The sequence below is a fragment of the Sesamum indicum genome, linkage group LG13 (genome assembly GCF_026168435.1).
Source record: "Sesamum indicum cultivar Baizhima isolate 11 linkage group LG13, ASM2616843v1, whole genome shotgun sequence".
Taxonomy (NCBI): Eukaryota; Viridiplantae; Streptophyta; class Magnoliopsida; order Lamiales; family Pedaliaceae; genus Sesamum; species Sesamum indicum.
In genome coordinates this window covers 1,413,875-1,430,492 of record NC_142669.1, presented here as the reverse complement: position 1 = coordinate 1,430,492, position 16,618 = coordinate 1,413,875, and the positions used below count along the sequence as shown (strand labels likewise).

General features: G+C 33.0%; 1 protein-coding gene across 1 annotated transcript; it reads right to left on the bottom strand.

The window, feature by feature from the left end:
• Positions 1 to 2: 2 nt before the first annotated feature.
• PEX22 (peroxin 22) lies at positions 3 to 10,333 on the bottom strand. Its single transcript, XM_011080722.3, has 10 exons — positions 10,267 to 10,333; positions 9,935 to 10,134; positions 7,910 to 8,146; positions 7,782 to 7,829; positions 6,033 to 6,089; positions 5,848 to 5,949; positions 2,407 to 2,472; positions 1,615 to 1,716; positions 345 to 458; positions 3 to 224 (listed from the first exon to the last, which is right to left on the bottom strand). The coding sequence occupies exons 2-9, from the start codon at positions 10,025 to 10,027 to the stop codon at positions 354 to 356; spliced, it is 810 nt and encodes a 269-aa protein (XP_011079024.1). The 5' UTR covers positions 10,028 to 10,134; positions 10,267 to 10,333; the 3' UTR covers positions 3 to 224; positions 345 to 353.
• Positions 10,334 to 16,618: the final 6,285 nt, after the last annotated feature.

Here is a 16,618-nt window from a genome sequence, read left to right as displayed (position 1 = left end):
AGTTGAGATAAAAAACAACAGGTATCAACTCAGAGAATGGGTTCAATTGCAAGGAGCAAGGTTCTATTCTGAACTATAATACACTATTAAAGTACAATGACGAAATTTTCGATGACTTCAAAGGATAAAAGTAATCAGTTTAGCTGAAGTTTAATACTTGTATCGGTAGACCCTTTTTACGCTTCTAAGACTGAAGTAAATGTTACTCATCTGAAAAGCAGCAACTGCAGGTGATCAAGGAACCACAAATTACTCTCATTGAGCTCAAAGAAAGAAGAAACATTTTTTTTTAAAAAAGAAAAAAGTAAGGAAAAAAGAAAGAAAAGAAAGCATGTTCCCCTTACTAGCGCACATCAGCCGCATCCGAAGAATTGTTCCAAGGATGTCGCTGTGAAAACATTGGAGGCAGGTCGTTCAAGCTTGACGGGTGAGATGTGAAGCTGATATTTGATGAATCTCTAGAGAAAGATAAAGAAGATGATCAATTCAAACGAATCATTATAGACCAATATTCCAAACGAAGAGGTCAAAGAATGACAACATCTAGAGCTAGGAAGCTACAAGCTGCCCCAAACTCTCTGATATAAGTATATCATGCTTTCAAAAAAAGTGCATTTTGTTAACTATGCTATTTTCTTACGCAAAACCCTCCTTTGGAAACAACTTACAAGACATATTTTAAATAATCAATTCCTAAGAATGGCATTGGAAATAGAATACACCAAACTGAAGCCTAAAACCATAATTGGTGCAGATAATGTGAAACTAGCAAGTCTTTTGAGAAAATCAGAACGTGTTTCTAGTAGATAATTGTCAGCAGCAAGTTGCAATAACAAGATATCAATCATGGAAAACATTTTTTTGACGAATACAAACACTTAGGTTAGATTGACAAGTTGATCACCTATAGCTTTGTATCACATGATCATTTTAACAACACAGATCCAAAAACATATTGCAAAATAGAGAGCACATTTAATATGCATATTATAAATGCATACAAGTACTTTCTTGCTAGAAGCAGGTGAAATATAGTACTATAGTAGACTGCAGAAACCTAAAACGTACTCTGGTATAAAATTCAAATAAGTGATGGAAAGCTGCCTTAGACAAATATTTGAAAATCCACTATTGATGACAACATATACATGCATCGGATGATATTTTACCATGTTGGTTAGAAGCATCTCCATTTATCTTGGGAGCTAAGTGCACTTCTTTTACAGGCATTTTTTTTAAGTCGAAAGGAGCCTTGAGATTCAAACATAAGCGAGATACAAGAATAGCAAAAACATACACAAGTCATGTTACAAGTCATTACTGAAGTAAGTTATTTCGACCTCATATACTAAACTGGCAGATTCAAGTAGATGGTTTGAATCATCAATAGATAATTTCCAAAAGTAAATTTTAAGTTATTTTTCACAATTTGACAAGTGACTGTAAAGGTTTAGCTAACATAATGTACCATGAGAAAGTATCTCCTAAATCCTAGACATGCATGAATGCACTTCATGGATTTCCCCCACCAATTTCATTATGTGAGCAAACAAATACCAAATTCAACTTAGTGAAACAGTGCTAGGATATTGATCGAAAATAGTTGGTACGTACGGCTAACTGGGTAATAATTTCAGGATTGGAGTCTATGTGCCAATCTGGTTCGAGTTGTCTCACAAAAGATGTCCGTCCATTCTCCGTGCTGCAGAAAAGAACCTGCAGGCTCATTTAGTCAAGGGTAAGCAGTTGAAAAAAGGTCAAAAGGTGGCCGATTCTTAGATAAACTTCCCCAAGATATATATTGCAATTTTTTTAACAGCAATTGAGACAGTCACATGCAGCATGTTATTTTTCCTCAAGTATAATGGCCACACATAACACCATTTAACACCAGAGGTTTCTTAAAGGTAATCCCTGATCCAACCAATATAGAATGTTAGGTCATTAATCATTATCATGGCAATAAAAGCATGTAAAAAGAATGAAATAGAAGCCTTAATATTGAGAGCTATTTCCTTAATTCAATTAATCAGACATGAGCTCACAATTTTCCTAAGATAGATTGCAGAAACAAAGAAGCGACCAATTGAAATGAGAAAACATCACTTACTCAAAATGGTACTGAACCTAACATATAGATTGTGGAGGCTATCGCTTGGGCTTTTGGTGCCAAAGGCTAATATCATGAAAAAGTTCACAACCAGAGAAGGAAAAACAAGGATCGCGTACATGTATTTAGGTTTACGGAGAGAAAGAAAAGAACAGATTCAATTATCATTGAAAGTGATAATTAACAAATGAACCAGTACTCCTAATTGTACTTGAACAAAGAAATTCAAGTTCGCATCTCCCGAGATAGAGTATCCAGAAAATTTATTAAATAAAATACTTAGAGTTGAGAATTACCTTATCTTTGACTAAGCCACCAGATGTAAAAACACCAGCATCTTCCAAAGCTGTAAGAACTTTCTTCTGCATGAATTCATCAAGCCTATTAGTGATCTTGAAGCAATGGCACATACGGAAATAACAAAGTTCTATTAACTACTAGAAATCATAAAGGCCTCAGTACAACAAATGCATGACATACTCCAAAGTCTTGAGTCCTAAGATGTTCTTGCCCACCCATTTACATACTCGTTTGCAAGTGCTAATTGATTTAAAGGGTATATGTAAATAATTAGGTTAGATTCCTAGCCTTGTGAATGTAATTACACACCAACCAACATACCTTGAAGCAAACCTGCTGATAAGGAGCTACATAAGCATTATAACTTTTGAGTGCATAAAATTCCCCAATTTAAAATTTTAACCTTAGAAAATGGTCCATAGTCCACTCATGTTCATCTTTGCAGATAAAACCACAAGATAGGTCTTTTATTACACCAATATCCCTTAATCTTGTCAACATAGTCTACTCCCACCAGTTCAATTCCATAGGTTGGCATGTTATAATACACTATTTGGAAGATTTGTAAGTCAAGCATGAGAATTGTTCAGCACGAATGCATATACCTCTATATGCATCGCATGCTCCTCTGTCTAAAATAGATTGCTGTTGTTTCATTTTTGGATGTCCCATAATAAGAGTCCATCTCTGGAGATGAAAGTCCTTTTACAAAAACTACAGTTTCAATTAAATAATAATGTGACACCATACTACTCTCAATTACTACTTAAGCAACAATAAAGTACGTTCATAAAATTTACACTTTTTAATCTTCATAGAACTCCGGGCCAGTTCAATTGGACGAGAATTTGTAGGAAGGAGGAAGTATCATAGTCTTTTACATTTATCGTAAGAATAGAAATAAAGCACCAGAAAGCACAAGAAAGGAGAATATTCGCAATGTGATTAAGATGACTCACTGCATCAACCAACTGACAGCTATTAACAGTACTAATGCATAAATTACTTCAAGCAAAAGTTTATTAGCTAGGCGTGTTCCTTTGGCAAAGTTAACAGAGACATTTAATAAAAAGAAAGATATCAACATCAACTATATTTGACATGTTATCAATACCGTAAATTAGCAACAAACATATCAAGGACTGTTTTGGAAAGATCATAATAGAAGATAAAATATCTTTTGAAAGGGACAATAGGCAACCAACAATATTTGATCTCTCGAGTTAAATAATGTTACACGTCACATAAAAGCTTTTCCCATCATGCAGATTAATCCTCCTCAATCGGAAAAGGAAGAAAAAATATTTCATGGGCGACTATAAGCATTTCCATTTACAAACTTTACTATTCCGGTTTCACTCCACAAAATTGACTACATAGTCATACATGTGAAGAAATTAATTGATGTACACGATAAAGGAAACTGGTTAAACATCCCTAAGTGAAACCTAGAAATAGAACTCTTAATGTTGCTAAATTTTGTGACAGGCAGAAGAATACACCTAAATCTGGGGATTGCTATGCATATGCCAAGTAGGATTAGGTGTCAAATAATAACAAAACAGGGCATACGCAAAAGTAGAAGCATCTTTAACTTTTGGGAGCTTACAATTCCTTAACTTACCTCTCCTCCAAATAAGAATACATGACTTAGTAAAAACTAAGTTCTGATAATATGTTCCTGACGCAAGGTCTAGGTTGCAGTATACCTATTCCGATATTGTTTCAGTTTAAATATTTGAATATTGAGAAGATAAAGATTGCCTTCACTTTAGATATTTTCTTCTTTTCTGTTTTCACGATTGTTAGAAGGACGTCCTGTATATCTGCTGCAGCAACATTGGACATCCAAATGACAGGATACTTAAAAGGTTTTAGTAACAACTGGCAGCGTAACTTTCATTTAGCAAGTGAATCCTAGAAATGAAACTATAAGAAGATCAAGATTATGTAACAAAGTAGCTCAAGCAAGACTAAATCCGGGTTAAGGATCTTATGCGTATGCACAGGTTCAACAAATAGTATTAGTGTCAAAAAGAATGGCACATGTGAGTAAATATACACTTCCAAAAGTGTTGGCAGCTAACAGCACCCTCGTCAACTACTCCCTCCCAATATGCATCATTTAGTAATTGTAATATTAATTGAATTTTATGGCCACTCTCATTTGGATTTTAGTTTATCAATTTTCCTATAGATTGAACATAAAGTTTCAAACATGTTATAATAAATGCCTTTGTTTTGATCTTTCCCCATGGGCAATGTAGGAAAGTACTATGATATATATATTGAGATATGAAGTCTAACTTTGCTGCAGCTGATATGACGTTGTTCATCTCATTGATAAGGGTGGAAGATATAAGGTCCAAACCAGAAAGACAATACTGGATACTGGACACAGGTATCATGCTACATCATTGTGTTCGCATGCACGGAGGTACCTGCAAATGGATATTTGGCAGAATGGGCTACTCACTGCTACCTATATTCATAACGTGGACAACAGTGTGTTTTATACATTCAAGATATGTCATACATATTGGCAGATCATCTTTACTAGCTTAAAGAACCACACAGAGAAGTCTTTTTGTAAGAGATATATCAGTTTGGGAAACCATATTGAAGTCTATGAAGGTTCTATATAAATTTTCTTTCTGTTGTCTAGTTGATGAGTTGAAAATGAGTAAGAGGAATATTTGTGGAAGCCATACACTAGAACTGACAGACAAGGTGAATAACAAATATATGCCTAAAACATAGACTTCAATACATATCCTTAAGAGTTTCAAAATTTGGCAAAACCCAATATTCAAATAACCCATTAATTAAAGAGTAAATGTAGAACTACAGATTTGGAAATAAACCACCAAGATTTATAACATAGCATTTACTCTGAACCACCACGAAGTTCAACATAACTTCACAAATCTATTGAAATTCTAAATTAACTTATGACTTATTATAGAAAAAATGTTAAAGTTAGAATTCACAAAATGCCCTCTGTCCTGTAGAACACAACCAATCCTTCTGACAAGCAATCAGGTGCATCTTATCCTCAATCCAAGACCAGAACACTAATACTTCACCATAAGATATCGCTAAAGAGCATTATCTAGAGACAAAAAAGTTTTCTATATATGGTTGTTCACATTCTCTACCCTGAGACCTTAGTACTGTTGCAAAGACTAAAACAAATCCAAGATAGATGAATAAAGATGTATTGGTTAATAATCATGACAAACCAAAAAGATGGCTTTATACCAGACAATTGGAAGTAGGTGAAAGAATTAAAAGCCAAAATAACCAACATATTCACTTGCAGAATTCTTAAGCTATATATCAAGCATATATAAGGAAAGTAGATAACAAAGAGGAATTCCATCATAGGAAAAAGTAAATGGACATCAAACTAGGATAGGCAAAAGTCAGTGCTCTACTTCGCTTTCATCATCCAGCACCCTTTCCATCAGATAAAGATCACAGAACTTTGTGATCTCAAGCAGCACCTCTAGAACAGATGACCTGACAGTTGCTTGCTTCTGGCATAAAGTCATTAAACCACGAATATCAGTGATTTTTCTAATCGTTCATATATCAAGTAATGGAAAATGAAGGTAACAACCTGCAGCTCCTCTGCACTGCTCTCCTCAAGGATGACACCAAGCAACCGACATGTTACCTGCAACACATCAAACCTTCAACACCACATTGAGGCAAGCGGTATGAATTTTCCGCAGCAACAAACATCAAAATCAAAAGTATTAGGTTGCAAATCTTGAGGACAAACTCATGATGTAGAAAACTGGACGAGAAAACAAAACAAAGATATACATTGTAGTTTTACATATGTAATGGATGAGCCAAAGGCATTTTTTACTTTTTACCTTCCACATTTTCTGGTGGCAACTATAGTTATGAACATTTTAGACCTTACCCGGTAGGGTTGGTGCAAAGTGCATCAGAAAGAGGCATAAAGCTCATTAACATCAAAGAACATAAAGTACGAGAGCCGCTACGCACAACCACCTCTTTATTCAGTATATCTCTGCAGAACGGGGAAATTCAGCACATAGATACTCCACATCCAATGTTTCAGACTCCAGGAATGAGCCACTTTTAGTTACTAATAGGTTAATAGTTCACTCTTAACTGCATCATAGCCCAAAACACTATGAAGCGATGTGAAATAATTTGGCATATGTATGTGTCAAAAAGCTTATTATGTGTTTTCCTATTAGGACTGGTGTACTTAGGGGCTGAAACTGGTTATTCCTTACCTGGGGACCAAATTGGTTATTGGGCGGTGAAAATTGTAACAGGTGTACCTGAGGCTATTCCTGTAATAAGATCACCTTTGGTAGAATCATTGCGTGGAGGTGCTAGTGTGGGACAATCCACCTTGACTCGTTTTTATAGTTTACACACTACTGCTGTATTTATGTTAATGCACTTTCCAATGATACGTAAACAAGGTATTTCTGGTCCTTTATAAAGAAGATATATAATAGATACAAAAAGATGGCCAATCAAACCTATTTTATTTCTCGATTCAATAGAAGCTCAAAGAGGTGAATAGGGTCCCAAAAATAACGAGAGATATGGAAAAGCATGTCCAATTACACCTATTCCTAATCCTAAATGGAATGGAACGACGTAGGGATCCATATGTAAACATAGTACCTATTTAGATACGCTCGAATGACCCCTTGAGAATGTATATAATCCTATTCCGGCCCGGTCCGGTATGGAATGAACTGTTGATTCATTTAGAGATCTAATTGAGAATTCTCCAATTTTTGCACATTTCCTCCGAAGAATATAAACTAGAATTATATACTTGGATATCAAGCTATCTCACAATTTTATATTATTTTTATTCTTTATGATCGCAATGAAAGAATCTCCTTTTCTTCACCTATTCATTTTAGTAACCTAACCAGAATTAATTATCTTCATTCTTTTCTCTAGTTTTTCTTAGTGCAGCTTACCATAAAAGGCTATAGGTTCTCGTCTATTGGGATGGGCTATACAAGGTTCATAACTACTCTTACTATAGAAACTTGCCTCAGCAATGCCTTAGTTTGTGTCAAAATTGTAGATAAGTAAAGAGAGAATCACAAAAAGAGGATTCACGTGGCTAGGCTATATCGTCTATGTCCAAGAGACAAATGTCTAAAGAGCTAAATTATTCAAAGAGCTAAATAGTGGAAATCGAAGAAGTCACCCAAAATCAAATCATATATTGTTGTGATTTTTTTGTGCTTTTACAATTATTTGAAGAACCAAACAATGACCAACATGAATTCATGGAAGTTGATCTATTTCACAAAGAAACGCTTGAAGACAGATCAACAAGTATTTAAAATATTACCTTCCTTCCTTCGCTCAACCTTTGCCTAACAATTTGGCCAAGAGTTGGCTGCAGTTGGATAAAAAGAATATTAATCTATGTTGCTTCAAACATTGCGCATAATAATAAAAATGGAGGAAAACATCTACCTTCACAGGCTGAAAGAACTCATCGATCACATTCTGGGTTCTAGAATCTTCTGAAGGATCGCTAACCCCAGAGGATGAAGCATTAACACTTTCATGACTACTGCCACCAGAATTACTACTCGTTGGAGCTTGCCTTTTTGGTTGCCTTCTTTGAGGCCCACTTGGTGTTCTCAATATTCTCCAAGTAAAAACTACTGCAAATGCTAGCCCAGCTATGGCCCCAACAGATCGTGAATCCTGCAGTGCGTTCAATGTAACTTGTTACATCATTTGGTAGAGCATTTTCATCCTTTTGTTCGTGAAGGAATGATTGCATAAGTAAGTACCGACACAATATCATTGGTTAAAAGTTAATAATTAGTGTACAGCTCATAGTTTTCAGTTTTGTGGAGCCTGTGAGGTATCCTACAAAAGATCGCTAGAGAAATCACTTCCTCAGAAGGCTTCATCTTAAATTTCAATGTTAGACATACCAAAAAACGAATCACTCTTAATAACATCAATCTTCTGTAGTGATAATAAATAATGTACTGCAAGTATGGGCAAGCATGCCCTATTGAACGTGGTCAAAACTCAGGATTCTACAGATATCATCTGCAAAATCACATGTCCATCGAGCATCTTATAATAGTAAAATTGCTGCTCCTACCGCAGATGGTTTTGGAAAATCATTTTGAAGACATAACCAAATCATACAATTTTATTTTGGTGGTAGCATTTGAAGCTACTTTACTGATAAGCCAACAAGGACATGTCTTGGGCTAGTATCGGTTATTTGACTATTGTGAAAGGATTCATGCATCATTGTGTTCACATATTTCAGATCCCACAGCTTTGAGTTTGAAAGTGTCACAGAGTAAGGAACAAAGATCTTTCATATTCCACTTCTTGAGGTTGGAAATCCTGGAATGTCTTTTCCGAATTAAGAAGAGAAAAACTAATGACCTCTTTGCATAATCCATATTAGCAAACTTGTCAGGAGTTTCAAAAATAGAGACAACTTTGAGGGCCATAAAAAAGGAATCATCGTCCTGAAGGTCTTGACTGACCACCTATTTCAACAACGGAAAAAGTTCTCTAAGATCCAAGCATGGCCTACAACATAACTCGCAAGCCAAATGCTAGCCGAAAGGCAACATGCCCTTCTCTGTGAAATTAGATGGTTCATATTTTGGTGCATGTAGCACTGACTTATACAAACATTTTCTCCTGCTTCTTAAATTGTCTCCTGTTAATCTGCAAACTTGTCTGCCCAAAGAAAAAGGATTCTGTTGCTGCCTTGCCTAACTGCTCATACCGCTTCTTTGACAAGATTTGACCTTTTAAGATATAGAGAAGCATATGTATCCAGACAGCAAACATTTACACTGGCAACAATCAATTGTCAGCACTGGTGACTACTTTATCTCCATCTCTAAGTCTCTTTAGTCCTAAGATAATTGTTAATGATCCAATAATCCTAAAAGTTCAGAACTTCTCCTTTGGCAGTTAGCATCTTAATTTTCTGTTGCTCATTGCACAAAACTACAGCTAGCATATCTTTTTTTCTTGGCAATTCTTTTCACTGACCAAGAAAGGCAAAGAGAAAGAGAAAAAGGAAAACACTCTGCAAGTATCTATATTTACCAAGACGTGATCTCATTTTCTGAAGTATCACATCAAAAAAGTATCCAAGAGCTATTTTGTCGTGCCTTTTTCTTCCACACATCAAAGAGTCTCTAATTCTCATAATGAAAGAAGGGTTGTTAGAATTTAAATGGAACACGAATAATCTACAACCCGGATCAGAAAATTAGACAAGAATCCTAGAAAACTCAAATGCACAGCTAAACCCTGCGCCCCGTTTTTCAAGAAACAAGAATTAGAGTAACAATTCGTCCGACCACAAAGAGAAAATCGCAGAAGATAAAAGATTGCTAATAGCACAAAAATCACCCAAAAGGGAACATGCACGGCCATCAGCCAAACTCTAAATTAAAAAAGTAAAAAAACAGAAAAGAACAAACAGAGAGAATCAGAACGAACCAGGTTGCGGAAGAGATTGGAAAACTTGAGGGTGAGAAAAGCTCCGACACGCTTGACCAACTGCAGAAAGTCTTCCTTGGAATTATCAGCCATCTGAGTTTTACAAAAAAATCTTTCTGCTTTATCTGTACCAATCGAACAAAACCGATCGAGACCCCTTTTGTCGACACTAAAATTCAAGCTCTGGGCTCTTGCATTTGCTGCAGAAAAGTTCAATTAAGGTGCGAAAACGATTAGCGGATCGAGGAGACAGATAAAGAAGAGAGGTAAACAGAAGGGGAAAGATGAAAAATTCCGTTTCTATATATATATATATGTGTATATATGCATACATGTGTACTCGGAGTTTGTTCCCTGTGACTGTCCAAATACACAACCAAAAAAACTCCACCTGCTTGAGTAGATGCGACTTGATTTTGCCTTTTAACCAAATCCCCCTTAATTATACGCATTAGCACTTTGCCCCCTTAAGTTATGGGAAATTTATTTTAGTCCCCAAATTTTTGTTTTAACTTTAAAATAGTCCATATCTTTTCATCTCACTTCAGATTAGTCCCTCCAATGGATGACTTTCCCATATTGCCCTTATAAAACTCTTTTTCGTTTTTTTCTTTTTTATTTTTCAGAAAATCATTTTGTCATTTATTTTTTAATTATAATTTGGTTCTTCTATTTATAAACTTAAGAAAATATAATCATTTTAATTGAAATAATTTATCATAGATCAAATACTCAGATAATAACTTAATTAATGACATACTAATGTAATGATTGTGAAATTAATGAAATTATTTAAATTTACAAATAAAAAATATTTGAATAAATAATTTGGAGAAAAAAGTTCGAATAAAATAATCGAACGAAAATTTTCAAGTAAATTGATTTTTTGCCAAAAAAAAAAAAAGGGACAAAATTAAACTTTACCCAAGAAACTATCCCTTTGTTAGGTTCCATTTTTAATGTGTTTTTGAAAGAAAGAGATGGAAAAATAAAAATACACTAGTGAAAAAACCATGTGTATTGGGTAATTTAAAATTTATTTAATTAAATAAAAGAATAAAAAATAAAAAATAATGTAATAATTTTAAATATACATGAGTAAAAAATAATTGGTGGAACAAATTGATTAAAGATACATTTATCTTATTAAATAAATAAATATATTAGAGAGTATTTTAGTTAATCTTTATTATGACAACCAAAAGTAGTTAATTCAGGAGGTTGAGTCTCGATAAATGGTATTAGTGATTTAAGCCCACTTGATACGTGTGTATAATTAAAATTTTAATATATTTATTTAACCAAACTGAAAAAGAATAAAGATAAAATAAATAATTGATCGAAACTAATAAAATGAATTAACTTTAAATGTATATGAGTAAAAGAATTAGTACAGTTAATTAACAAAAAAATTATTATTTCTAGAATAAATAAATATTATTAGGGGTATTTTAGGTAATTCATATTTTATCGATCATGGTATTATTCTTACGAGTCTCCCCTTAATAAATAGTATAGATAAATAGATGGATATGTGTGTTCGCGTATTTTCTAGAACTTTTAGTATATTTGATTTTGTGCTTTATATTAGTATAAGATAAATTAAATGTGTCAAAACACATTTAACTATGTGTTTTGTAATATATAGACAAACATTCAAAAGTATCTTTTCGTTTATTTTCTAATAATGGGAAGCTAAAATAAACAAAGCATATAATTTTTTTTAAAAGAAAAATTTTCATCTAAAGAAGTATTTGGAAAAAAGAAAGACGCAAGCAACCCTTTGTGATATCGTAAATGAGCAAATTACCCCCTTATAAAAAAATAAATAGCGATTTACATCCCTATACTTTTTAAAATACAGCAATTTACTCCCCTATGATTTTTAAAATAAAGCAATTTACCTCCCTTAAGGAGGTAAATTACTTCATTTTAAAAAATACAGGAGGGTAAATTGCTATATTTTTTTTCATAGGGAGGGTAATGTGCTCATTTTTAACATCATTTGGGGGTAAATTGCTATTCACCCATTGAAAAAATACTAAAACTTTGAATTTGTGATTTGAACTCAATAAATAAAAAATGACTAACTTAAAATAAATGAACAATAACCTTAGTAATTGAATTTAACATTTTATATTACCTTTCAAAATTAATGTAAACCTTTTATTATAATAAAATAAAAATTATTGCTATATTTTTCAAACTCAACTTTGTCATCTAACAGCTGCTTCAATTTAAATTAATTTCTTTCTATTGTTAAGTTCAAATAAAATACTTAAAGCTCAGTATTCTTACTTTAAGTTTTTTTTAAAAAGAAATTGATAAAATTGGAAAATAGGTTATATTTTCTTAGTTTACGGGGTAAAAGTATAATTTTGTAGTTTAAGAGTGAAGGTGGCGGGGTGAAATTCGACTTCTGTAGGTATATTTTTTTTCAATAAGAAATAATCAATTATATGACTGAGTAAAACTTACACTACAAAAATATCGAATTTAGTAGACCTGTATATAAAATTGCCATGTCCCTTCTAAGGTATACAACTTATACGTTAAATTTTAGACTATAGTGAATTTAAAAGAGTTGTACGTCTTTTTTAGTACATCATTATTAAGATTTTTTTACACTTTTGTGCAAGGTTAGATCGAAAAGTGAAAGTTTGATCTGATCGAAAAATTATACTTATACGTTGAGTTCAAATTACCACATTATTGAAGATCATTTAAAATAATTGGGAGTTTAATATATAAAAATAGAGAAGTTTATAAATAACCTACACAAAAATATATGTTGGCATAAAAATGAGGATTAACGAGTGACAAATAAGCCATTAAAACATACTCAAATAAGAGAAGAATAATATAGAAAAACTCTCAATTATGAAACTGAAAGAAAATTATAATAGCTGTATCTATAAATTGGTACAAATTATACTAAAAAAATATGAATTGCTATCATAATACAAAATTTAATACATTTTTTAAAAACTCACACATTGTTATCAAGTTTTTTTTTAACAAAAACCACCTAGAGGTGGGGGAGCTTTTTAGAATCCCCAATCCTTTTATAGTAAAATACATAAAATAGTTACAGCGGGGAGAGCTACGTCCCTAGATTTTTAGAAAAGCCATAAACAAAGAGTACTACTCCCTTACAAACCGAGCAACGTTAAACAAGAAGTACTACTCTCTTACGACAAAAGACATGAACAAGTGTATAGAAAAATTATAGCGAGTCAAAAAGCTTTTTGTTATCCCACCACATCGTGGATCGCACAGCACCAGCAAATAAATCTGTACAAAAGAACCAAGCCAGAATGTATAATGTTCCAAAAGGATAAATAAATGAACATTAGTATTAGCGCGGATATCATGTTTGTATGGGTGGTAACCGTTGAACCTGTGAAAGGGGTTCATAAAACCTGCAAAAGATACAACAGCAAACAACCAGATAAACGAGCAGAAGTGACAAAACCAGAAGGTATCTAGACAAACATTGGCCACAACGTCAACCATATGAATGAGTAACCTCCAAGGAATCCATACAGGTACAATCAAATAAACTGTACAGAAAAAACTTAGATAGGACAACAAGTATCTTCAAAGAACCAATCAGTAATGAAATACCCCTAATTTCATGAAAGTATTTTAACTGAAATTAGAGGTACAAGTTGATTGCGAATGATAGAGAATAATGTTTGCTGAATACATTCTTGTTAATAATTTATATAAAATGTTGAATAAGACAAAAAATTAGAAGTTTGTGTACTTTTTTTTGGGTTAATTACACCCACATCCCCTTTAAAAATGCTAAATGACACTTCTTCCTCAGAGAAGTTTTGAAATTACAATTACACCCCATCTAAAATTCTAGATTTGCACCTTACTCACTTCACTACAAGAAAACAGGGTATTAGAGATGAAAAATTCCGTCTATGAAACTATGATTTTCATCTATTAAAATAAATAGAGACGAAAAAATCCGTCGCCACACTCTTTAGCTGAAGCCCAGTGGCTAAATATTATAGAAAAAAATATTCCGTCTTAAATTCCGAGACCGAACATTTCCGTCTCTGATTCTGTCGAAAAACAACAACAAAGTTTTAGAGTAATCTGTCTCTACTTTTCGTATAGAAAAAGTCCCTAATTCCGTCTCTAATTTGTCTATCAAGGTAAAGTTTTTGTTTGTTAATTCTATCTCTAAATCCAAAAATGTCCCGTCTCTATTCCGTCTGTAAATCCTTACAAACTTCTGTCTCTGATTCTGTATCTAAAGTCGCAAAATTTTCTGTCTCTATTTTTTTTTTGCTTTTTTTGACAGGTTTTCTAATTTCTATACCTAAATTAATATTTTGTTCGTTATACTATCAAATACATTCAATCAATAAGAAAATCTGAATTTTCCAAACCAACAACAATAAATAATAACAAAAAAGATACTCATAATACAACAAACAATAATATAATTGATGTCATTGTATCGTCCAAACACTACCAAATAATATCAATGTCTGCACTCTCAAACCAACAAAAGTAAGCCAAGATGCAACCCAAATCAACATAAACTAAGTCATAAACAACCAACAGAAAAAAGAAACTAATGATCTTCCCTAGAATGTTATTGTTCGTACTATCCAGACCCACCAGCAAATTGATGGTTAGTGTGGCCCACATCTTGAAGTAATTTACGAACCAATTCTTGTAGGTCTGCATCCCTGTTTCGAGCCTCTTCCTCCCTCTTTCGAGCTTCTTCAAGAGCAGTTTCAAGCAATTTTCTATTTTCTTCTTCTCGTTTTGAAAATTTTTCTTCCATCTTTGTAGCATTAGAGCGCATATCCTCCACAACCTTTGTTAACTCTCTAAACTTCTCCTCAGATGCTCTAAGAGTAGAACTAACTGAACTTGCACTTGTAGATGACAAGCTACTTCCAAATCCATATAAACGTCCTTTAGAAGGACCTCTAGTTATATCATACCAAGTTGAGAGATCGAATGAAGATTGGGAAGAAACATCAATACAACCCATTTTTGCAAGGTTTTCTTCCTGTGCAAATGCATTAGACACAAATGAACATTTATGCAAAAAAAGTCTAATAAAATTTCTCAATATATATACTAACCAATATTTAAATACCAAATGACAAATTATACTTACACTAATTCTTTTGGATTTGTTGTCAATGAACTCCCTAACTCCTTTGTTTTTTCGATGGCATCTTTGAAATACCTCAAGATTAGTTACTTCGCTACCAAGTTCTTTTTTCTATAGTTTACAAAGCAATATTAGTTCAAATGTCAAAAAATTGTATAAAAGATATCTAAAAACTTTATATTTAAAACTTATAATTTTATGCCTATGTGCCCTTACAAGAATAGAACCACCAGTGTGTTTTGTGATCGAACCATCTTTTTCAGTCAAACAATTTTTCGGGCAGTTCGATATTTTCCTACATAATCTTCTGAGGCCCAATACTTCTAAACTAACTCATTTCATAATTGATTATTCAACCAATAAGGACTTCTGTCAATCATGTCACTCATCTCTGGTTTTCTACCTAACTGTTTCTGAGCATCATTCAATGCCTTTTGCTTAACTTTGTACATCATCTCTTTAAATCGATCATTTGCATTTTTCATTCCACACCTTCCTCATTTCCTTGTTAGTTAGATTATCCCAACAGTACATCAGCTATCACATTTCAAAATAATCAATCACATTAAATAATTACAAAATTATGTCTACGTAATTTAGCAATTAATAAATTAGATTAAGTATAAATAGTATATATTACCTTGAAGTTCTCGCATAGGAAATCTTTAGATGCTTTTGGCACTGCGAGCCATCTTGACCATGCCTCAGTGAAAATGTCATTAATATCATTTGTGAGGTTTCGTGTAAAACCACTTTCAAATAAATCTATTTTGATAGAATAAATTTAAAAAATATATAAAACTAAGAAATAGAGCTAACATCATTTATGAATATATTAAGCTCATTTTTTAGAAGCTTTGAAACTACCGATCATTGACTACTATCACTTTTATCCTTTTACTTGGATGGTCTGGGATTTGAGCTCTATTATTGGGTCCCCCTTGACGTCCATGCTATACAATATCTTCACTTTGTCCGGTATTTTGTTCATTTTAAGATCTTGAAGGTGTTGTTTCACTAACTTATAACAATAGTAAAAAATAATAATAGAAATTGTCTAATGCATAAGAAAGAATATAAAAACGATAAATGTGAAAAATTGTCTTACTTGCATTTCACTATTCGAACCCCTTGGAAGAATACGAGATGAAATACTTTGTCCACGCACCACTTCACTAGGATTAGAACTTGGATTATCCTCAAGTTATGGTAAGTGATCTCCCACTAACTCCTCGTTCTGATCTCGAAGGCGCAAACTTGTACCCCGCCCCACCCTCGCCCATATCCACCGGTTCGTCCTCTAGCCACCACCCCGTGTCAAAGAGAAATAAAAAACTATTAAGTACTTAGAATGAGAGAACTATGATGAACAAGGCTAATATGAAATGCATGTAAAAAACAATAGAATAAAATAATTAAATAAATAAAATTACACGAATAATAACATTTTAATTAGTTAAATGTAAAATATGTCCAAATCATTTTTCATGGATTACAATAAATGGAGTTTTAATATTCAATATTAGAACTAT